Source organism: Epinephelus fuscoguttatus, linkage group LG17, assembly GCF_011397635.1.
Source record: "Epinephelus fuscoguttatus linkage group LG17, E.fuscoguttatus.final_Chr_v1".
NCBI classification, from domain to species: domain Eukaryota; kingdom Metazoa; phylum Chordata; class Actinopteri; order Perciformes; family Serranidae; genus Epinephelus; species Epinephelus fuscoguttatus.
The window spans coordinates 42,474,615-42,498,146 of NC_064768.1; the positions used below are offsets into that span (position 1 = coordinate 42,474,615).

The 23,532-nt window shown below is 47.8% G+C and overlaps 1 protein-coding gene across 1 annotated transcript; it reads right to left on the bottom strand.

Moving 5' to 3' along the window:
• Positions 1 to 2,749: 2,749 nt before the first annotated feature.
• lrp12 (low density lipoprotein receptor-related protein 12) lies at positions 2,750 to 22,162 on the bottom strand. The gene is made up of 11 exons (XM_049602539.1): positions 21,365 to 22,162; positions 18,368 to 18,424; positions 18,080 to 18,215; positions 13,154 to 13,356; positions 12,824 to 13,071; positions 12,594 to 12,743; positions 12,284 to 12,505; positions 11,644 to 11,910; positions 6,927 to 7,129; positions 6,703 to 6,835; positions 2,750 to 6,272 (listed from the first exon to the last, which is right to left on the bottom strand). The coding sequence occupies exons 1-11, from the start codon at positions 21,414 to 21,416 to the stop codon at positions 5,325 to 5,327; spliced, it is 2,619 nt and encodes an 872-aa protein (XP_049458496.1). The 5' UTR covers positions 21,417 to 22,162; the 3' UTR covers positions 2,750 to 5,324.
• Positions 22,163 to 23,532: the final 1,370 nt, after the last annotated feature.

Below are 23,532 nucleotides of genomic sequence, written 5' to 3' on the forward strand. Positions count from 1 at the left end.
TAGTTCAGTCTGGAGGGTTAGCCTGTTAGCTAGTTGTAGTTCAGTCTGGGGGGTTAGTGTGTTAGCTAGTTGTAGTTCAGTCTGGAGGGTTAAACTGTTAGCTAGTTGTAGTTCAGTCTGGGGGGTTGGTGTGTTAGCTAGTTGTAGTTCAGTCTGGAGGGTTAGCCTGTTAGCTAGTTGTAGTTCAGTCTGGGGGGTTAGACTGTTAGCTAGTTGTAGTTCAGTCTGGAGGGTTAGACTGTTAGCTAGTTGTAGTTCAGTCTGGGGGGTTAGTGTGTTAGCTAGTTGTAGTTCAGTCTGGAGGGTTAGACTGTTAGCTAGTCGTAGTTCAGTCTGGAGGATTAGAATGTTAGCTAGTCGTAGTTCAGTCTGGAGGGTTAGAGTGTTAGCTAGTCGTAGTTCAGTCTGGAGGTTTAGACTGTTAGCTAGTCGTAGTTCAGTCTGGAGGGTTAGACTGTTAGCTAGTCGTAGTTCAGTCTGAAGGGTTAGACTGTTAGCTAGTCGTAGTTCAGTCTGAAGGGTTAGACTGTTAGCTAGTCGTAGTTCAGTCTGGAGGATTAGAATGTTAGCTAGTCGTAGTTCAGTCTGGGGGGTTAGTGTGTTAGCTAGTTGGGGTTCAGTCTGGAGGGTTAGACTGTTAGCTAGTTGTAGTTCAGTCTGGAGGGTTAGCCTGTTAGCTAGTTGTAGTTCAGTCTGGGGGGTTAGTGTGTTAGCTAGTTGTAGTTCAGTCTGGAGGGTTAAACTGTTAGCTAGTTGTAGTTCAGTCTGGGGGGTTAGTGTGTTAGCTAGTTGTAGTTCAGTCTGGAGGGTTAGCCTGTTAGCTAGTTGTAGTTCAGTCTGGGGGGTTAGACTGTTAGCTAGTTGTAGTTCAGTCTGGAGGGTTAGACTGTTAGCTAGTTGTAGTTCAGTCTGGGGGGTTAGTGTGTTAGCTAGTTGTAGTTCAGTCTGGAGGGTTAGACTGTTAGCTAGTTGTAGTTCAGTCTGGAGGATTAGAATGTTAGCTAGTCGTAGTTCAGTCTGGAGGGTTAGAGTGTTAGCTAGTCGTAGTTCAGTCTGGAGAGTTAGACTGTTAGCTAGTCGTAGTTCAGTCTGAAGGGTTAGACTGTTAGCTAGTCGTAGTTCAGTCTGGAGGGTTAGACTGTTAGCTAGTCGTAGTTCAGTCTGAAGGGTTAGACTGTTAGCTAGTCGTAGTTCAGTCTGGAGGATTAGAATGTTAGCCAGTCGTAGTTCAGTCTGGAGGATTAGAATGTTAGCTAGTCGTAGTTCAGTCTGGGGGGTTAGAGTGTTAGCTAGTCGTAGTTCAGTCTGGAGGGTTAGACTGTTAGCTAGTCGTAGTTCAGTCTGAAGGGTTAGACTGTTAGCTAGTCGTAGTTCAGTCTGGAGGATTAGAATGTTAGCTAGTCGTGGTTCAGTCTGGGGGGTTAGTGTGTTGGCTAGTTGGGGTTCAGTCTGGAGGGTTAGACTGTTAGCTAGTTGTAGTTCAGTCTGGAGGGTTAGCCTGTTAGCTAGTTGTAGTTTAGTCTGGAGGATTAGAATGTTAGCTAGTCGTAGTTCAGTCTGGGGGGTTAGTGTGTTAGCTAGTTGGGGTTCAGTCTGGAGGGTTAGACTGTTAGCTAGTTGTAGTTCAGTCTGAAGGGTTAGACTGTTAGCTAGTCATAGTTCAGTCTGGAGGATTAGAATGTTAGCTAGTCGTAGTTCAGTCTGGGGGGTTAGTGTGTTAGCTAGTTGGGGTTCAGTCTGGAGGGTTAGCCTGTTAGCTAGTTGTAGTTTAGTCTGGAGGGTTAGACTGTTAGCTAGTCGTAGTTCAGTCTGAAGGGTTAGACTGTTAGCTAGTCGTAGTTCAGTCTGGAGGATTAGAATGTTAGCTAGTCGTAGTTCAGTCTGGGGGGTTAGCCTGTTAGCTAGTTGTAGTTCAGTCTGGGGGGTTAGTGTGTTAGCTAGTCGTAGTTCAGTCTGGAGGGTTAGACTGTTAGCTAGTTGTAGTTCAGTCTGGGGGGTTAGTGTGTTAGCTAGTTGTAGTTCAGTCTGGAGGATTAGAGTGTTAGCTAGTTGTAGTTCAGTCTGGAGGATTAGAGTGTTAGCTAGTTGTAGTTCAGTCTGGGGGGTTAGACTGTTAGCCAGTTGTAGTTCAGTCTGGAGGATTAGAGTGTTAGCTAGTTGTAGTTCAGTCTGGGGGGTTAGTGTGTTAGCTAGTTGGGGTTCAGTCTGGAGGGTTAGAGTGTTAGCTAGTTGTAGTTCAGTCTGGAGGGTTAGAGTGTTAGCTAGTTGTAGTTCAGTCTGGGGGGTTAGAGTGTTAGCTAGTTGTAGTTCAGTCTGGAGGGTTACGCTAGGGCCACACCGCCCGCGGAAGCGCCGTGAATAGCCTCGAAGCGCCGAGAAGAGAAGGCAGTTTCCTTTCGGCGCCCATGTTAACTGACTGTGTCGTCCACACTGGCCGCGCCGCGCCGGGAAGCTCCTCGGCAGGCTCACGATTTGCAGCGATCAGTTCGGCGTCTGGTCTATTTTCTGCGCGAGCCGCGAGGGAATCTGACAAGCCAGGCAGTGAAAAACAAGAGCTGGGAGCAGAATCGCTTGTCGACGGCATGGAGAAATGCGCGTCTGATGTGAACGGAGGTGCTCCGGCGCGCGCGAGAATTTCGGTGCGCTGCGCTTCCGCGGGCAGTGTGGCCCTGGCGTTAGTGTGTTAGCTGGTTGTCATGTCATCTGTGTGGGCGGAGCTTCCTGTCAGGAACAGACAGGTGAGGCGGGGTCCAGGTGAAACTTTAATCTTAGTGCAGTTTAACAGTTGTTTACACTCAAAGGAAAAAACAAACACCAAACAAATCATGCAGGTCAGAAAAGAAACAACTACACAACAACAAATAAACACAATGAGAATAAATACACACTGTCACACTCACACCTGGGTCAGTACCAAAATACAGAGAGGAGGAGAGGAGGATGAGAATGAAGAGGAAGAGGAGGAAGAAGACGAAGAGGAAGTGTGAGAGGACAAAGAGGAAGAGGAGGTGGAGGAGGAGTGGTAGGAAGAGGAGGGGGAGGAGGAAGAGGAGGAGGATAAAGAGGAAGAGGGGGAGGAGGAGGAGGGGTAGGAAGAAGAGGGGGAGGAGAAGGAGGAAGAGAGGAGAATGAAGAGGAAGACAAGGAGGAGAAGGAGGAGGAAGAGGAGGAGGAGGGGGAAGAGTTTCATCTTCTGTCACAAAATGTGAATTAAAATATTTATAAGAACATGGTCAGTCAGTGGATGTGGAACCTTCAGGGTTCTGTTCAGGTGGAACCGTTCTGCATCAGGTTCTCCACAGTCCTTTAGTGACACCATCAGAACCTCATCTTCCTGTTAGAACCAGGTCCGTTAAAAAGAGATTGCCATGACAAGCTTGACAAGGGTCACATGACCTGAGGAGGTAGCCCAGTTGGCGTTAGCATCAGTGGTTATCAAACTGCTTCCTGTTGATCAGGTTACGCTGACACTAGCCTGCTAGCTGTTACCTGTGGATCATCTGTTTAGGTGATGCTAACAGAAACTAGCCTGCTAGCTGTTACCTGTGGATCACCTGTTTAGGTGATGCTAACAGAAACTAGCCTGCTAGCTGCTACCTGTGGATCATCTGTTTAGGTGATGCTAACAGAAACTAGCCTGCTAGCTGCTACCCGTGGATCATCTCTTCAGGTGATGCTAACAGAAACTAGCCTGCTAGCTGCTACCTATGGATTGGCTCTTCAGGTGATGCTAACAGAAACTAGCCTGCTACCTCTGGATCTGCTCTTCAGGTGATGCTAACAGAAACTAGTCTGCGAGCTGCTACCTGTGGATCAGCTCTCCAGGTTACACAGATAACAGATATTAGCCTGCTAGCTGCTACCTGTGGATCAGCTCTTCAGGTGATGCTAACAGAAACTAGCCCGCTAACTGCTACCCATGGATCAGCTCTTCAAGGTCACGCTAACAGTAACAAGACACTTCACCCCTCTGGTCACATGACCCTCCTCAGAAACAAAGAGAGGACCCTTTAAAGTGTGGCACCCACATAAGGTTCCTCTGATAAGTCTGTTGTGTCAGGACTCAGTTCACAGTCGTACCATCAAGCTGGGGAGTAGGGGAACCTTTTAACGGATGCATCGAGGGAAACAACAGTGGAGTTAAAACCGTACCGACATCTGAATCCAACCAGTGACATCATCACACCCCTGGCATCTGATTGGTCTTATCAGCTCTGACATCACTGAGAGCTAATCTTTAACCCAGCTAACATGCTAACAGGTGTGGCTATAGTGTTAGCATCATGACTCCAGTTAGCTAACTGTAGTCCAGTCTAAATTGCTGGCCTGTTAGCTGGTTGTAGTGTAGCTTCATGACTCCAATTAGCAAGCTGTAGTCCAGTCTCAAGTGTTAGCCTGTTAGCTAGCTGTAGTGTTAACCTCACAACTCCAGTTAGCTAGCTTTAGTCTGGATTGAAGTGTTAGCCTGTTAGCTAGTTGTAGTCCAGCCTGAAATATATGTATGTTAGCTAACTGTATTATGGCATAAAATGTCAGCCTGTTAGCTAACTGTAGTCCCATCTGAAATGTATGCATTTTAGCTAGTTGTAGTCCAGTCCGAAATCTTAGCCTATTAGCTAGATATAGTCCAGTCTGTCGTGTTAACCTGTTAGCTAGTTGTAGTTCAGTCTGAAGAGGTAGCCTGTTAGCTAGCTGTAGTCCAATCTGAAGCGTCAGCTTGTTAGCTAATTGTAGTTCAGTCTGACGAGTTAGCCTGTTAGCTATTGTAGTCCAGTCTGAAGTGTATGTATTTTAGCTGGTTGTAGTCCAGTCCGAAATGTTGGCCTATTAGCTAGATATAGTCCAGTCTGACGTGTTAACCTGTTAGCTAGTTGTAGTTCAGTCTGAAGAGGTAGCCTGTTAGCTAATTGTAGTCCAACCTGAAGCATCAGCCTGTTAGCTATTGTAGTCCAGTCTGAAGTGTATGTATTTTAGCTGGATGTAGTCCAATCTGAAGTGTTAGCCTGTTCGCAAATTATTGTCCTCTCTGAAGAGTTAGCCTGTTAACTAGTTGTAGTCCAGTCTGAATATTTAGCCTGTTAACTAGTTGTAGTGTTAGCTTCATAACTCCATTTAGCTAGCTAGCTGTAGTCCAGTCTAAAGTGTTAGCCTGTTAGCTAGTTGTAGTGTTAGCTTCATAACTCCATTTAGCTAGCTGTAGTCCAGTCTAAAGTGTTAGCCTGTTAGCTGGTTGTAGTGTTAGCTTCATGACTCTAGTTAGGTAATTATAGTCCAGTCTGAAGTGTTAGCCTGCCTGTTAGCGTGTTAGCCTGCCTGTCATCCTGTTAGCAGAGCAGCAGCAGTTCGTCGTCACTGCTCTCCGTCTTGCCCGTGGCCTCCAGACAGGTGTCAGGGATCTGAGCCGTGTGGACCATCCCACAGTGTTCACAGGGGCCGTCCCGCCCTCCTCGACAACCGTTTCCACGGTGGTGATGGGGGGCGCGGCCGGTGGTGGAGGAGGGGTGTGGCTCCAGCAGCGGCTGCCGGACGTCGCTGATCAGTGAGGAGGACGAGGAGTCAGAGTCGGAGACGGGGATCAGGAGCTCCACGTCTTCTTCTTCTTCTCTGTTTCCTCGCTGCTCCGCGGCCTCAGTCCCGCCTCTTCCTGTCTCCAGCTGACGCAGTGGGCTGTGATTGGTCCAGGTGTGGTCCTGCTGGTTCTGGCTGGCTCTGGTCAGGTTTCTGGCGAGGCGGTGCAGGTTCTGGGCCAGCCGCTGCAGGGCGGAGGTGGGCGGAGTCTGGAGCTCAGAGGCGTCGCTGTGACATTCAGGATCTGGGCTGGAGGTTACCACGGTGACGGGGCTGGAGGGGGGCGGGGCCTCTCTGGGCCTGTCACGGCCTCGGTCGCAGACGGGTGTCGGCGTCACGGAGGTTGAGGACGTCGTCACAGACACCACGGCCTCTACGGCAGTGGAGGGTGGGGTCTTCTGGGGGAGAGGGGCGACGGGCCCGCCCACCGCACCCATGCCTCGGTCCCGCCCCCGCTCGCCCTCAGTGTCTGTGTCGTCAGAGTCTGGAGACAGCAGGTCTGAACCAGAACTCCCAGTGCTCCCTGTCCCGGCGCTGTCCTCCAGGTCAGCTGACACCAGAGCCAACGATCCAGACCGCCGAGACCGCGAGAAGGTGAAGAGACGGCGCCACAGGTTACTATGACGACCGGAGGATGGCAGTCTGAGGGAGGTGAAGCCGAGCTGAGATCGGACAGCCAGACGGAGGTTCTCCAGGACGGACGCCTGAGGACACAAGAAGAAGAAGAAGACAAATACGATCAGACTGAAGAGACGGCATCACCTGAGAACGTTCAGGTTGGACTGACAGAAGGACAGTAAGACAGACAGCGAGACAGACGGACAGACAGTGAGACAGACAGACGGATGGACAGTGAGACAGACAAACAGACAAACAGATGGACAAACAGACAGTGAGACAGACAGACGGACGGACGGACGGACAGTGAGACAGACAGAGGAATACACAGTGAGAGAGACAGACGAACGTACAGAAAGACGGACGGACAGTGAGACAGACAGACGGACGAACAGAAAGATTAATGAACAGAGACAGACAGACAGACAGACAGAAACCATCAGACAGACACACAGAAGGACAGAGGGACAGATGGACAGTCAGACAGACAGGAAGACAGAGAGACAGTATGTGTACCTGGCTCCCGGAGCACACTGGGAAATCCTCCACAGGTGGGATCAAGCCCTGGGCGATCAGCTGACCATAAGAGGGCGGGGCTTCCCTCCTCAGTAGCTCCGCCTCCACTCTGGACAGTTGCGTCTCAAATGATCTGCAATGACCAATCACACGTCTCTGATCACATAGCTGGACTCCAGGTCACACGAAGCAGCAGGGACCAATCACAGGCTGAGGACACTCACCTCCGTTCGAACATGCGCAGCGAGTAGAGTTTACAGGTGCAGCCGAGGGCGATGACCAGCAAGAGGCCGCAGATGAGGCTGCCGATGACGGCAGCAGTGATGACTCTGGTGGGGACGATGACAGGACAGCTCTCCTCATCACTGCCGTCGCCGCAGTCGTCCTGAGCATCACACACCCATGACTCAAACACACAGCGGTTATTCTGAGGGAGGGTCAGAGGACAACTTCCTGTTAGCTGTTAGTCGTTACATCACCCTCGTTACATCACCCTCGACACATCTGCCTTGATACATCAGCCTCGTTACATCAGCCTCGATACATCAGCCTTGTTACATCAGCCTCGATACATCTGCCTCGTTACATCAGCCTCTTTACATCAGCCTCGATACATCATTCTCTTTACATCAGCCTCGATACATCAGCCTCTTTACATCAGCCTCGATACATCATCCTCGATACATCATCCTCTTTACATCAGCCTCGATACATCATCCTCTTTACATCAGCCTCGATACATCAGCCTCGATACATCATCCTCTTTACATCAGCCTCGATACATCAGCCTCTTTACATCAGCCTCGATACATCATCCTCGATACATCAGCCTCTTTACATCAGCCTCGATACATCTGCCTTGTTACATCAGCCTCGTTACATCAGCCTCGTTACATCTGCCTTGTTACATCAGCCTCTTTACATCACCCTTGTTACATCTGCCTCTTTACATCACCGTCGTTACATCTGCCTCTTTACATCACCGTCGTTACATCTGCCTCTTTACATCACCAGGGCTCGACAGTGCGAGCATTTCATTCACATTTGCGTGTGAAGTGTAAAAAATATTTAGGGGCACATGTGCACATGAAAAAAATCAGCCGAAGCAGCCTATATTTTTGTCAATAAAAAAATATGATAATCTAACTGCAAATGTTGGAGGAACTCCAGCCGCCTTCCCTCTTCCCTCTTCCCCGTGTGACAGAGTTATGGGCGGTTTTCCAAGCCACTGTCGGCACAAGTCCCACTGTCGGCAGCGTGAAAATAAGTCAAAGTGAGGGAGAGATGGACTGGGTGGATCTCCGGGGAAGCCTACTCCGTTCTCCCCGTAGTTCAAATAATTTCAACTCTGAGCGCAGCGCTCGGGCGGTACCGCTGCTGGGCAGGGTGGAAATAAAGCCCTTTCCACACAGAGCGCGCAAAGCGCAGACCTCCGCCAACGAACCCATTCGTTGTGTATGTGCTACCGCGGCGCAAGAGCGCACCGCTCTGCCGGCAAGCTGAGCGGTGCGCGAGGGGGCGCATCAGAATCAGAATCAGAAATACTTTATTGATCCCCGAGGGGAAATTATTTATGTTACAGGTGCTTCTTGCAAGAGAGGAAAGATACGTAAAAATATAAGAAATTTAACCAGTAGTATTAACAAATATATAGTTAAATAAACAGGAATTATTAACAAACATAAACGCAAATAAATATATATACAGTACAGGCCAAAAGTTTGGACACACCTTCTCATTCAATGCGTTTTCTTTATTTTCATGACTATTTACATCGTAGATTCTCACTGAAGGCATCAAAACTATGAATGAACACATGTGGAGTTATGTCCTTAACAAAAAAAGGTGAAATAACTGAAAACATGTTTTATATTCTAGTTTCTTCAAAATAGCCACCCTTTGCTCTGATTACTGCTTTGCACACTCTTGGCATTCTCTCCATGAGCTTCAAGAGGTAGTCACCTGAAATGGTTTTCCAACAGTCTTGAAGGAGTTCCCAGAGGTGTTTAGCACTTGTTGGCCCTTTGCCTTCACTCTGCGGTCCAGCTCACCCCAAACCATCTCCATTGGGTTCAGGTCCGGTGACTGTGGAGGCCAGGTCATCTGCAGCACTCCATCACTCTCCTTCTTGGTCAAATAGCCCTTACACAGCCTGGAGGTGTGTTTGGGGTCATTGTCCTGTTGAAAAATAAATGATCGTCCAACTAAACGCAAACCGGATGGGATGGCATGTCGCTGCAGGATGCTGTGGTAGCCATGCTGGTTCAGTGTGCCTTCAATTTTGAATAAATCCCCAACAGTGTCACCAGCAAAACCCCTCCACACCATCACACCTCCTCCTCCATGCTTCACAGTGGGAACCAGGCATGTGGAATCCATCCGTTCACCTTTTCTGCGTCTCACAAAGACACGGCGGTTGGAACCAAAGATCTCAAATTTGGACTCATCAGACCAAAGCACAGATTTCCACTGGTCTAATGTCCATTCCTTGTGTTTCTTGGCCCAAACAAATCTCTTCTGCTTGTTGCCTCTCCTTAGCAGTGGTTTCCTAGCAGCTATTTGACCATGAAGGCCTGATTCGCGCAGTCTCCTCTTAACAGTTGTTCTAGAGATGGGTCTGCTGCTAGAACTCTGTGTGGCATTCATCTGCTCTCTGATCTGAGCTGCTGTTAACTTGCGATTTCTGAGGCTGGTGACTCGGATGAACTTATCCTCAGAAGCAGAGGTGACTCTTGGTCTTCCTTTCCTGGGTCGGTCCTCATGTGTGCCAGTTTCGTTGTAGCGCTTGATGGTTTTTGCGACTCCACTTGGGGACGCATTTCAAGTTTTTGCAATTTTCCGGACTGACTGACCTTCATTTCTTAAAGTAATGATGGCCACTCGTTTTTCTTTAGTTAGCTGATTGGTTCTTGCCATAATATGAATTTTAACAGTTGTCCAATAGGGCTGTCGGCTGTGTATTAACCTGACTTCTGCACAACACAACTGATGGTCCCAACCCCATTGATAAAGCAAGAAATTCCACTAATTAACCCTGATAAGGCACACCTGTGAAGTGGAAACCATTTCAGGTGACTACCTCTTGAAGCTCATGGAGAGAATGCCAAGAGTGTGCAAAGCAGTAATCAGAGCAAAGGGTGGCTATTTTGAAGAAACTAGAATATAAAACATGTTTTCAGTTATTTCACCTTTTTTTGTGAAGTACATAACTCCACATGTGTTCATTCATAGTTTTGATGCCTTCAGTGAGAATCTACAATGTAAATAGTCATGAAAATAAAGAAAACGCATTGAATGAGAAGGTGTGTCCAAACTTTTGGCCTGTACTGTATATATATATATATACATATATATATATATATTATAAACTGAACAAGATTATTTACACAAACAGAATATATACAGTCAGGGTGAATGGGGTTATTGCACAAGTTACATTAAATTATTGCAGTGTGTGAAAAAGTGTCAGGGCCACTCAGAGGGAGGAGTTGTACAGTTTGATGGCCACAGGCAGGAATGATTTCCTGTGGCGCTCAGTGGTACATCTTGGTGGTATGAGTCTCCCACTGAAAGTACTCTTGTGCCTGACCAGCACATGGTGGAGTGGGTGTGAGACATTGTCCAAGATAGTTCGTAGCTTAGACAGCATCCTCCTCTCTGACACCACCATCAGAGAGTCACACTCCATGTCGCGGTGTCTGCGCGAATTGAATTTTTTTTAATTTCACCGCAACGCGCTGTGACGACACCTTGGCGCCGTGCGTCCAATAGCAGAGAAGAGCCCGAAGTAGACCCGGAAGCGGTCACCATGGAGCTGTAGCTCCTGAACAAGCCTGTACTCCCTCAAATCCTGTCCTCTGCGCCCTACCCCACGGTGGGCGCCGCGAAAGCTCTGTGTGAAAGAGGCTTATGTCCTGCAGAGTTTCAGGACTTGGAGAATGTTTTGGGATAGTAATAACATTATATAAGATAATCATATTGCAAAGATAATGTATATATAAGATAATAACAATAAAGACAAAATTAAATTACAATACTTTTTCAAAACTTGATGATTTTACTTTTCTGTACATTTTGTATACAAATTCATTACATAATTTTGCTTGTAAATGTGTATTTGCATCACGTTTATTATGGAAAACACATTACTTGATCAATTTACATTGTGCCCCCAAAGTTCTTTGTGCGCTCCTTGCTTTTTCAACTTAGGAGCACATGTGATCCTTGGGAAAAAAGTTAGTGTCAAGACCTGATCACCCTCGATACATCAGCCTCATTACATCTGCCTCATTACATCTGGCTCATTACAACCAGTTCAATCTCTACAGAACTTGATATATTCCTGTAAAAGTCTGACATCAGCCTCGTTGCATCAGTCTCATTATTACTTCTGCTAAGGAGGTTATTTCGCCGGCGTTGGTCTGTTTGTCTGCAAAATAACTCGAAAAGTTCTGAACGGATTTTGTGGATAAAATAATGAGAGCTGCTTGGCGGAGGTCTGCGTTCTCCGAGTACTCTAGTATCATCTTCAATCGCACCTGCCTCATCACATCACCCTCGTTTCATCTGCCTCATTACATCTGCATCGTTAAATCAGCCTCTTTAAAGGAGCCCTGTTACATCACCCTCGTTACATCACCCTTGTTACATCTGCCTCATTACATCTGCCTCGTAACAACCAGTTCAGTCTGTACAGAACTGAATGTACTCCTGTAAAAGTCTGACATCAGCCTCATTATGTCAGCCTCATTATGTCAGCCTCGTTAACATCAGCCTCGATACAACTGTTTGAATCTCTACCAAACTGAGTATACGCCTGTAGAGATCTGACATCAGCCTAGTTACATAAGCCTTGTTACATTACCCTTGTTACGTCAGCCTCGTTCCATCTGGTTCCATCTGTCTATGTTCTGTATGTGGAACGTTCTGTGTGTGTGGTACCTTGCAGTGGAAGTTCCCCGGCTGACAGAAGAAGCAGTTCTTCTCATCAGAACCGTTGGGGCAGCGGTTCTGGTAGTTGCAGCGGTCTGATCGAGGGTAACACGCTCCGTTTCTAGAACATGGGAACTCGTCCTCTTGACACGTGGAACAGTTGAGCTCGTCTCGACCGTTGGGACAGTGCCAGTACCCATCACAGCGCTGCTGCTCCGTGTAACAGCCCCAGTTCCCCCCACACGGAACCTCCCACGGCAGGCAGAAACCGTCCACCTTAAGAACAGAGACATGTTAAACAGAACCCATCCACCTCAAGAACGGAGACACGTTAAAACCTGTCCACCTTAAGAACAGAGACACGTTAAACACAACCCACCCACCTTATGAACAGAGACACGTTAAACACAACCCACCCACCTTATGAACAGAGACACGTTAAACACAACCCACCCACCTTATGAACAGAGACATGTTAAACACAACCCACCCACCTTATGAACAGAGACACGTTAAACACAACCCACCCACCTTATGAACAGAGACACGTTAAACACAACCCACCCACCTTATGAACAGAGACATGTTAAACAGAACCCTGTGGTGGTTCCACAGGAAGCTCCTCTGGGACTATGATCCTGTCACACACCTGGTAGGTGACGTTGAATCCTCTGGCTGCGTTGATCTTGTCGGCGTAGAAGTGAACTCGGAGCTGACCGGACGATGACACCACAGCCACCGGCGCCCTGGAGTCGAAGGCGGTCAGGACCCTGAGGAGACGGCGAGGGTTCTCCTCCAGACCATCGTAGACCTTCACGTAGTCGCCATAACCGGTCCCATCCAGTTTGAAGTCCGTGAACCTCAGGATGACCTGCGGTAAGAGGAAGGAGACGTTAGCGTTTAAGGAGGAGGAAGAGCTACGTCAGGGCCGTGTAAAGCAGTGAGAGGTCAGAGGTCACCTTCCTGTGGTCGCCTGTGTCGATCAGCCAGGTGCAGTTACTTCCTGGAGGGTAGAAGTCGGGGTAGTTTGGCGAGCTGAAAGAGCCGTAGAAGTTCCTCAGCCACTCTCCGCAGGTTGGGACGTCACAGTCGATCTCGTCGCCCAGGTCCTGTAACACAGAACACAACTTCCTGTTAGCAGCGGCGTCAGCGGTGGGACAGCATGTCATAGTCGGAGCGGGTTCGTTACCTGGCAGTCGATGCTGCCATCGCAGCGCAGGCTGTGCGGCAGGCAGGTGTAGATGCGGGTGTAGCGAGACAGGCAGGGGAACTGGTTCAGGCTGCAGGGCTGGAAGGAGAAGGGCGACTCCACGCACAGCTCCTCGTCAGAGTTGTCGCCGCACTCGTCCATCGAGTTACAGCGCCACCAGTCCGGGACACACTTCCCGTTGGAGCAGTGGAACTGGTCCACATCACAGCTGGACGCCTCTGGTTTACCTGAAACCACACGGCATCATGGGTCACTGATGGGTTCCTGAGCGCTGTCAGGTCATGTGACGCAGACAGGTCCCGGTCTCACCTGTGACATAGGACAGTCTGAAGCCCTTCCCCGTCAGACTGTCGTCAGAGTGGAAGTGGATCCACACATGGTCCTGGGTGGAGATGTAGGGTGGAGGCAGGGCGGAGCCACAGACCCTCAGACCGTCCAGACTCCTGTAGCTGCTGATGGACATCCAGTCTGACAAGCAGCGGTGAGACCCCTGCAGGTCAAAGTCCTGGAAGCTAGGGAGGACGGGGGGGGGCACAGAGGGGACAGACACAGGACACAGAGGGGACAGGGAGGACACAGGTTTACCACTGACGGTCTGAGGAGCATCTTTCAGAGATGCAAACAGGTGTATGGTCAAAAAAGAGAGCGCTTGTCGAAGCAAATTTCAGAATATTAAAATAGAGACAGAGCACAACGCATGCCCGCTTTCCCCTCCGCTTCTTCGCTAGTTCGCTTCGGTGATTATTCGAAAAATTGCTGAATACTTGCCACGATTTTCGAATAGTGTTTTTGCTTGTGTTGCCCATCCCTATAAAAAACATGAGCAGAAATCAGTCAGTTAACTAAATCGACCGCTACTCTTCCTCTCCACATTCTCCCCTTACCGCAGTCCAAACATGATGTAGAGATTCTTTTTTTAAGAAGATGAGCATTTGGGCATGCTCAGCCGTTAGCCTGCTCCTACTACCGGCACATGCTGTTGTTTTGAGACATGCCTCTACATGCTGGTGGATTGATACAAGGGCTAGAGCGGACCGCTGGAATGGAGTGCTTGAATCGCAGAGCGCTGGGCACAATTATAACACAAGTTGCATTCATACTGTCAATGCTTTAGCTTAACATACACAATTACAGTTAACTGTTACTCTAACAAATACATTTGGAGGGTTTGACAAAGTGTTTGCTGCACACATAGGCATACCGAGTGTCAGGATCCCACAGTTTCTTCCCAATTCAGTACAATACAATATAATGTATACAACTGGATATAAATGCATGTTAGGATGTCATAGTGAGTGAGTCCCTCAGGTTGTGGCAGGCAGATACATGTTTAGCTGCCAGAGGAGCTGCTGTCCCTTCACCCAGCACAACTGACAGTTCCTCCTCTGGTGTTAACATATGAAAGGCTGTTATGTTCTTAACTATTTCCCCAAAGTGCAAGTTTCTTATTGAAGAAAACGTGTCGCAGTAGAGGAGGAAGTGCATCTCTGTCTCTGTCTCTCCTGTGGAACAGTGAGCACATACACACTCCTCTCTGGGCAGCCATGTCTGTCTGTGTCTCTACAGCTAGTTGGTGGTCACTGAGCCTGTATTTGGTCAGGATCCGTCTCTGCTTCGTATCGCTGACAGAGTGGAGATATTCGGCCAATTTATATTCTCTGTTCAGAGTCAAATAACAATTCAGTCTGTTTTGAGTGTTTGTTTCATTTTTCCAATGTTGTAAATATAGATCTTTTGATTGATTCATAGTGAGTTTTATTTTGTTGTGTTGTTTTGGAGCTGTGCTGATGGGAGTCTGGTTAGTTAGCTTCACCATCAGCTGTTTTCAGGGTTCAGCTCTTGGCTTTTAGTGCTTTGAATGGAAGTGTGTCTTCTGGGCTTGTGTTTAGATGTGTCCAAAATGTTATTGCCCGTTTCTGAATTTTAAGCAGTAATGGGAAGCGTCCCAGTTCTGCTCAGCAGGCGTTATTTGGGGTTTTCCTCTGCACGTTCAGAATTCATCAACAGAATTCAGTGTGGACGGCCTCTATTGGCTGTTTATCCCATGAGCCATACTCCAATCCACTGAGTGGACCGCAGACCTCACTTCCATACAAGGCTATTGGCAAAATTACATAATCAAATATTTTTGCCCATATTCTAACTGGAATGTCAATGTTGAATAATTTGTTTTTTAATGCACATATTGCCCTGCCAGCTTTTTCTTTGAGTGCATTTACTGCCATGTTGAAACCTCCTGATGCAGATATGGTCAGACCAAGGTAAGTATAAGTTTTTGTGTGTTCAATTATCGTATTGTTTAAAGTGAAATGGTATTTGTTTTCGAGACATCTGGGCTTTTTTTGAAAGATCATAAGTTGGGTTTTCTTAAAATGTACATCCGAGGCCCAGTTATGGCACTATTGTTCCAGGATGGTCAGCTCATGTTGAAGACCATCACTGGCTGGGGACAACAGAATCAGGTCATCTGCACAGAGCAAATATCTAACCTCTGTGTCAAAGAGTGTGAGGCCTGGAGCTGTTGAGCAGGTCAGCTGGTCTGCAAGTTCATTTATATACAGGTTGAATAATGTGGGCCTTGAACAGCATCCTTGCTTTACACTGCGTCCTTGAGTAAAATATTCTGTTCTTTGATTGTGAATTTTCACAGCACATTTGTTGTGTTTGCACATGCATTTAATGACATCATATGTTTTACCACCTCGTCCACTTAGGTGGTAAATTTTGTAGAAAAGTCCTTCATGCCAAATGGAATCAAAAGCATTTCTGAAATCTTTTGACTCTCTCTCTCTATGTCTGTCCCTGTCTCTGTCCCTGTGTCTGACTCTCTCTGTCCCTGTCTGACTCTCTCTGTCCCTGTCTCTGTCCCTGTCTGACTCTCTCTGTCTGACTCTCTGTTTCTGTCTCTGTCCCTGTCTGACTCTCTCTGTTTCTGTCCCTGTGTCTGACTCTCTCTGTTTCTGTCTCTGTCCCTGTCTGACTCTCTCTGTTTCTGTCTCTGTCCCTGTCTGACTCTCTCTGTTTCTGTCTCTGTCCCTGTGTCTGACTCTCTCTGTTTCTGTCTCTGTCCCTGTCTGACTCTCTGTTTCTGTCTCTGTCCCTGTCTGACTCTCTCTGTTTCTGTCTCTGTCCCTGTGTCTGACTCTCTCTGTTTCTGTCTCTCTCCCTGTGTCTGACTCTCTGTTTCTGTCTCTGTCCCTGTGTCTGACTCTCTGTTTCTGTCTCTGTCCCTGTGTCTGACTCTCTCTGTTTCTGTCTCTGTCCCTGTGTCTGACTCTCTCTGTTTCTGTCTCTGTCCCTGTCTGACTCTCTCTGTTTCTGTCTCTGTCCCTGTGTCTGACTCTCTGTTTCTGTCTCTGTCCCTGTGTCTGACTCTCTCTGTTTCTGTCTCTGTCCCTGTGTCTGACTCTCTGTTTCTGTCTCTGTCCCTGTGTCTGACTCTCTCTGTTTCTGTCTCTGTCCCTGTGTCTGACTCTCTCTGTCCCTGTCTCTGTCCCTGTGTCTGACTCTGTCTGTTTCTGTCTCTGTCCCTGTGTCTGACTCTCTGTTTCTGTCTCTGTCCCTGTCTGACTCTCTGTTTCTGTCTCTGTCCCTGTGTCTGACTCTCTCTGTTTCTGTCTCTGTCCCTGTGTCTGACTCTGTCTGTTTCTGTCTCTGTCCCTGTGTCTGACTCTCTGTTTCTGTCTCTGTCCCTGTCTGACTCTCTGTTTCTGTCTCTGTCCCTGTGTCTGACTCTCTCTGTTTCTGTCTCTGTCCCTGTCTGACTCTCTGTTTCTGTCTCTGTCCCTGTGTCTGACTCTCTGTTTCTGTCTCTGTCCCTGTGTCTGACTCTCTCTGTTTCTGTCTCTCTCCCTGTGTCTGACTCTCTCTGTTTCTGTCTCTGTCCCTGTGTCTGACTCTCTGTTTCTGTCTCTCTCCCTGTGTCTGACTCTCTCTGTTTCTGTCTCTGTCCCTGTCTGACTCTCTGTTTCTGTCTCTGTCCCTGTGTCTGACTCTCTGTTTCTGTCTCTGTCCCTGTCTGACTCTCTCTGTTTCTGTCTCTGTCCCTGTGTCTGACTCTCTCTGTCCCTGTCTCTGTCCCTGTCTGACTCTCTGTTTCTGTCTCTGTCCCTGTCTGACTCTCTGTTTCTGTCTCTGTCCCTGTGTCTGACTCTCTCTGTCCCTGTCTCTGTCCCTGTGTCTGACTCTGTCTGTTTCTGTCTCTGTCCCTGTGTCTGACTCTCTGTTTCTGTCTCTGTCCCTGTCTGACTCTCTCTGTTTCTGTCTCTGTCCCTGTGTCTGACTCTGTCTGTTTCTGTCTCTGTCCCTGTGTCTGACTCTCTGTTTCTGTCTCTGTCCCTGTCTGACTCTGTCTGTTTCTGTCTCTGTCCCTGTGTCTGACTCTCTCTGTTTCTGTCTCTGTCCCTGTCTGACTCTCTGTTTCTGTCTCTGTCCCTGTGTCTGACTCTCTCTGTTTCTGTCTCTGTCCCTGTGTCTGACTCTCTCTGTTTCTGTCTCTGTCCCTGTGTCTGACTCTCTCTGTTTCTGTCTCTGTCCCTGTGTCTGACTCTCTGTTTCTGTCTCTGTCCCTGTGTCTGACTCTCTCTGTTTCTGTCTCTGTCCCTGTGTCTGACTCTCTGTTTCTGTCTCTGTCCCTGTCTGACTCTCTCTGTTTCTGTCTCTGTCCCTGTGTCTGACTCTCTCTGTCCCTGTCTCTGTCCCTGTCTGACTCTCTGTTTCTGTCTCTGTCCCTGTCTGACTCTCTGTTTCTGTCTCTGTCCCTGTGTCTGACTCTCTCTGTTTCTGTCTCTCTCCCTGTGTCTGACTCTCTCTGTTTCTGTCTCTGTCCCTGTGTCTGACTCTCTCTGTTTCTGTCTCTGTCCCTGTGTCTGACTCTCTGTTTCTGTCTCTGTGTCTGACTCTCTCTGTTTCTGTCTCTGTCCCTGTGTCTGACTCTCTCTGTTTCTGTCTCTGTCCCTGTGTCTGACTCTCTCTGTTTCTGTCTCTGTCCCTGTCTCTGACTCTCTCTGTCCCTGTCTCTGTCCCTGTCTGACTCTCTCTGTTTCTGTCTCTGTCCCTGTCTCTGACTCTCTCTGTCCCTGTCTCTGTCCCTGTGTCTGACTCTCTCTGTTTCTGTCTCTGTCCCTGTCTGACTCTCTCTCTGTCCCTGTCTGACTTTCTCTCTTTGTCCCTGTCTCTGTCTGTCCCTTCTCCCGTCTCTATCTCTGTCTGTCACCCTCTGTGTCTCTGGTGTACCTGATGGTGACAGTGTCCCCTGGTCTGGCTCTGATGTTCCAGCTGCAGTTGAGACGAGCCGGGTACTGGAAGGGCCAACCAGGACTGGTGATGACACCGCTGGACGCTCGCAGCAGCTCTGCCACATCCCCACAGGCTGAGACATCCAGGGGGACACACAGAGAGACAGACAGAGACACACAGGGACAGATAGAGAAACAGTTAGATTTACACTGTTGATGTTGAGCTCCTTTTGACGGCTGATGTGACATCATTAAGGTTGTGACATCATCGTGGCTATGACCTCACCGTTAGAGATCCCTGAGACGTAGACATTGTCGTTCCTCTGAGACGCAGCTATGCATCCTGGGAAAGAGACACAGAGACAGAGTGTGTCAGCCAGGAAGACGAGGACAACCTTAATTCTGACATCATGTGTGCCCTCAGACTGTTGGACCGCCATCGTCCCCTTAAACCAGATGGTCCCAACAGAGGGGTCACAGGTCCACTCTGATGGACCACCAGTGACATCTGTCTTTGTTTGAACTTTGGATATACCTCTAGAACAGGAAGTGATGTCACACTTCCTGTTGGCTCATTAGAAGAAGATGATACAGGTCCTTTCAGTAACAGGCCCCTCCCCATTCCCACTGTGTCACAGAGTGAGGTGGGGTTTATACTTCTGCCTTGAATCAACGCTGTGCCTACCCTAGGCTAATTTATACAATGTAAAATTCCATAGACTTGTGCTAATAACGTTAGCATGTTGTATTTGTTCGGAGTGTTTGTCTGCTGTCCCTGCGAGTTATCGTGAAGCTGATGTGAGACTCCGCCGCTGCCCCTGGTGTTGTGGAGGTGTAACTGCAGCAGACACACCACCACGCAGGTATCGGTGCACACAGCGGTGTAACTCCGTCTGCTGTCTCATCACAGTGTGGCTCCGTCATTGTTTGTTTGTTTGTTTATTTAGGATCCCCATTACTTGTTACCACAGCAAGAGCTATTCTTCATTAAGGTGGAGGAGATAAACACTAAATTCCTGCTCTGCAGCAGGAACAGGAAGTGTCCTAACTTTTCATATCCACTGACAAAACTTTATCAAAGTTTATGTTCAGCTGTTTGGTTTCTGTAACATTTGTAAATAAAACATAACGGACTCAGGACACAAGGTTTCTGTGCGACATGATATTTTATGGATTAAACAAATGAATCCCAAAAGCTCAGACTCAGTGTGTGAAGGCCTGAAGGTGGCGTTAATGCTGTCTGAGAGTTTCATGACTCATTTCCTGTCCCCATCAGCTGGTCTGAGACCAGTTCAAGCTGTGTCTCAGTTCAGGCGCTGCAGCCTTCAAAGGACGCAGCATTCACGGTCAACGTCAGCCATGTCCTTTGAAGACTGCATCAGCCAAATCACTGGTGTTCCTGTTACCTAGCAACCAGGTAAGTCAGTAAGTTAGTTAGCCCTGAATCATGGAGCCACAGATTGGTATTATATATGTTCTATTTAATACGTGAAGAGACGCCGCTCAAACCAAGAACCAGCGACCCTTCGGTTCCCAACCAGGTCCCCACAGACCGAGATACTGCTGCTACATCAGGTGTTATGGAGGTCAGTACACAACACCTGTACAGATTTGACCCTTTGAGGAACACCTGTACAGATGTGATGTGTTGAGGAACACCTGTACAGATGTGATGTGTTGAGGAACACCTGTACAGATGTGATGGGTTGAGGAACACCTGTACAGATGTGATGGGTTGAGGAACACCTGTAGAGATGTGACCCGTTGAGGAACACCTGTACAGATGTGACCCGCTGAGAACACCTGTACAGATGTTACCCTTTGAGGAACACCTGTACAGATGTGACCCGTTGAGGAACACCTGTACAGATGTGATGGGTTGAGGAACACCTGTGGAGATGTGACCCGTTGAGAACACCTGTACAGATGTTACCCTTTGAGGAACACCTGTACAGATGTGACCCGAACACCTGTACAGATGTTACCCTTTGAGGAACACCTGTACAGATGTGACCCGTTGAGGAACACCTGTACAGATGTGATGTGTCGATGAACACCTGTACAGATGTGACCCGTTGAGGAACACCTGTACAGATGTGACCCGTTGAGGAACACCTGTACAGATGTGATGTGTCGAGGAACACCTATACAGATGTGACCCGCTGAGGAACACCTGTACAGATGTGACGTGTTGAGGAACACTTGTACACATGTGCTGTGTTGAGGAACACCTGTACAGATGCAATCTGGAAATCCATCGGTAAAAAAACAACAACTTTTTTTTCTTCTTCCTTTACCTCTGGAAGCACAGCCTGGAGTTTTTCGACTAACGAAAGTGCAGGGGCCTCGGCAATCGCTCACGCCCTTCACTTCCGGCGGTACCCCCAGGGAATCGCCGTGTTGTTTACAAATACTTCGGGTAGAAAACCAGCAGAGTTTAGCTATATATCACATTTTCACATCACTATATCACCGTGTAGACTAATCTGATGTTTGTTAAGTCTATAAACACAATGATTGAACAAACGTTACTATTTCCGTGTGCACGTTTTGTAAATAACATGGTTATCGTAGATTAGCTGGGCTAACTGTTAGCTGTTAACGTTAGCCGTTAGTGGTGTCTGTAATAACCATAGACTGTATAAAAATAAGGTAATAACTCATTAAACGGTCCGTGAATAAAATATCTTTTCCAGCGGATATCTTAGTTACAACATGATTGAGCTAGCAAAACAGTTTTGTGTTGCTATGTGTGATATTTATTCAGTTATGGGAAATCACGATGTCTACGATGTCAGGGACAGCTAACAGCAGCAGCAAAGCTAACATCAGGACGTCATCTGTTAAAAGCCTCCCGTTGTCGGATACGACATGAAACTACTCCAGTTAGCTCGATCATGTTGTAACTCAGAAATCCGCTGGAAATTTTTTTTTTTTTTCACGTTGACGAGACAGTGAGCGGTCGCTATGGATGCGGAGCTTGTTGTTTCTGTAGGTACACATTTCCTGGGGACACCTGCACGTTTTAGCCACGCCCCCTCCATTGTGATTGGCTAAAGCGTAGCATCATTCAAACGCAAAGTCCCGCCCCCCCCCCCCCCCCTCTGTAGTCCTCTTTCACACAGGGCTGCCGACAGATTCTACAATGTAAATCGCAGAATCCGTCTTGAGAGATTAGTACAGATGTGACCCGTTGAGGAACACCTGTAGAGATGTGACGTGTTAAGGAACACCTGCAGACAGTCAGACTGGTAGTGTTACAGCTGTGCCTGAAAGGACTCACCTGACAGAACGAGCAGGTACACAGCACACCTGCAGCCTGATCTAGCGGCCATGATGATGATGATGATGATGATGATGAAGGTCAGTGGACAGCTGGAGGAGCTGACAGCTGCATGTCAGACACACGTAAAAAAAAAAAAAAAAACCACTGAAATCTGCCCAGAAACTGCTGACACATCTGTTAGCTTAGCATCGATGTCTCTCTTTACTAGGACGAAGCTAACGAGGCTAACGGTCCGAGCTAACGCTGCTCCACCATCCAAACAAAGACTCCCGTTAGCTCCGGCTAACGGCTAACGTTAGCTGAGACTAACCGTTAGCTCCACAGTGTTAGTTTTTGCACGGCGACACATCCCGGGACAACAACCCGGGACACGGAACGGTGTTGGAATGATAAATATAACGGAATACAGTAAGAACACACGCTAACTACCGGGTTATTCACTAGAAGCTAACAGCTAAAGAAGCTAACATTAACAACATTGGCCGCTTAGCTGAACATGCTAACGGAGCTAAGCGGTTAGCGAACCCGTCCTCCTCCACAACAAGGACACTAAGCCCGGACAGGGACGGCTAACCCGGATTATTCACAGCCGGCCCAGGTTGCTCTCAGCTGACCCGGGTTACTCTCAGCTGACACGAGCTAACTACCGGAATCGGGCGAGAGGTTAGCAGCGCGAGCGTTGCTCCATCTTGTCGGTTTGTGTTAGCTGTTAGCCGTTAGCTTAGGTGTCGAGCGGAACAACAACAGATCAGTGTGTGATGATGCGTGTTAGCCCCGCCCCTCCACGTCTGTCCCTGTGACGTCATGAATCATACTATCACCTCCCACCCCCGAAAAAAAATCCACAAAGGCATTTCTTTCTTTCTTTCTTTATTTATTGTATTAAAATGCATTTATTTATTGTTTATTTCTTCGTCCTCTTCTTATCATTAGATTCTCACAGACACTAAAGGCGCCGCAGATCATGTTCTACACAGCCATCATCCAGTCTGTTCTCTGCACATCCATCACCATCTGGTTTGGATCTGCCACCAAACTGGACAGGAACAGACTGAAACAGACAATCAGGTGTGCAGAGAGGATTATTGGGACTGATCTTCCCTCCATCCAGGACCTGTACAGGTCAAGGGGCAGGAAACGCGCTACAGAGCAGTGTTCGCCGAAACCACCTGTCACAAAGACGGTCTTTTCCCCCAGGCTGTTGCTCTGATGAACTCCTAACAGTCACACAGTGGCAGGTCAACAACACTGCATCCTTGTTATTGTATATATCTTCTGTATATTCTGAATGTTCTTGCCTAAATTTGTGTACTTATATCATTTCTGGTACCTTGAGAGCAAGTCTACCAGAGTCAGATTCCTCGTACACACATACTTGATGAATAAAGCTGATTCTGATAATTATTTATTATGTCTTTATTATCTATTTATTTCTTGTTCTATCAATCAATCAATTTTATTTATAAAGCCCAATATCACAAATCACAATTTGCCTCACAGGGCTTTACAGCATACGACATCCCTCTGTCCTTAAGACCCTCACAGCTGATCAGGAAAAACTCCACATGACACAATGAGACAGAGAGAGAGAGAGAGAGATGCAGGTAATGACAGTAGCTTACAACAACATTAATGAAAGTAATAATATTATAGTTATAGTTCTGGCTACTGCGGTACAATATGTTGAAAGTATGTATTAATATCTGGCAGTATACATGTGTGACAATAATCATATGTGTATAATAACAGTAGAAGTATGACTAATGACTAATGATGGCAGCAGCAGCAGCAGGAGGCATCTGGCGGGACCACGGCAGCAGCACAACCACACACGTCACGCTGTCCAGGCACCGCTGTGATATGAGTTAATCTGAGAGACAGTGGAGCACAAAGGCTCCGGAGAAGAAGCCGAGTTAGTGACATGCAGAATGGCCGAGTTAGCAAGATGCAGTAATAGAATCCGAGAGAGAGAGAGAGAGAGAGAGAGAGAGAGAGAAGGAGAAGGTGCAGTGTATTATGGGGGTCCTCTGGCAGACTAGGCCTAAGTCAGCCTAACTAGGGGCTGGTACAGGGCAAGCCTGAGCCAGCCCTAACTATAACTTTATCAAAGAGAAGTCTTAAGTCTAGTCTTAAATGTAGGCAGTGTCTGCCTCCGACCGTAACAG

Excerpts from the sequence above, each read along its gene's own strand:
- lrp12 (XM_049602539.1), bottom strand. The coding sequence starts at position 21,416 with ATGGCCGCTAGATCAGGCTGCAGGTGTGCTGTGTACCTGCTCGTTCTG. Across the intron at positions 7,130-11,643 it reads CGGGGAACTTCCACTGCAAG|AATAACCGCTGTGTGTTTGA; the intron begins GTACCACACACA and ends ACCCTCCCTCAG. Across the intron at positions 6,836-6,926 it reads CTGCGCATGTTCGAACGGAG|ATCATTTGAGACGCAACTGT; the intron begins GTGAGTGTCCTC and ends TGGTCATTGCAG.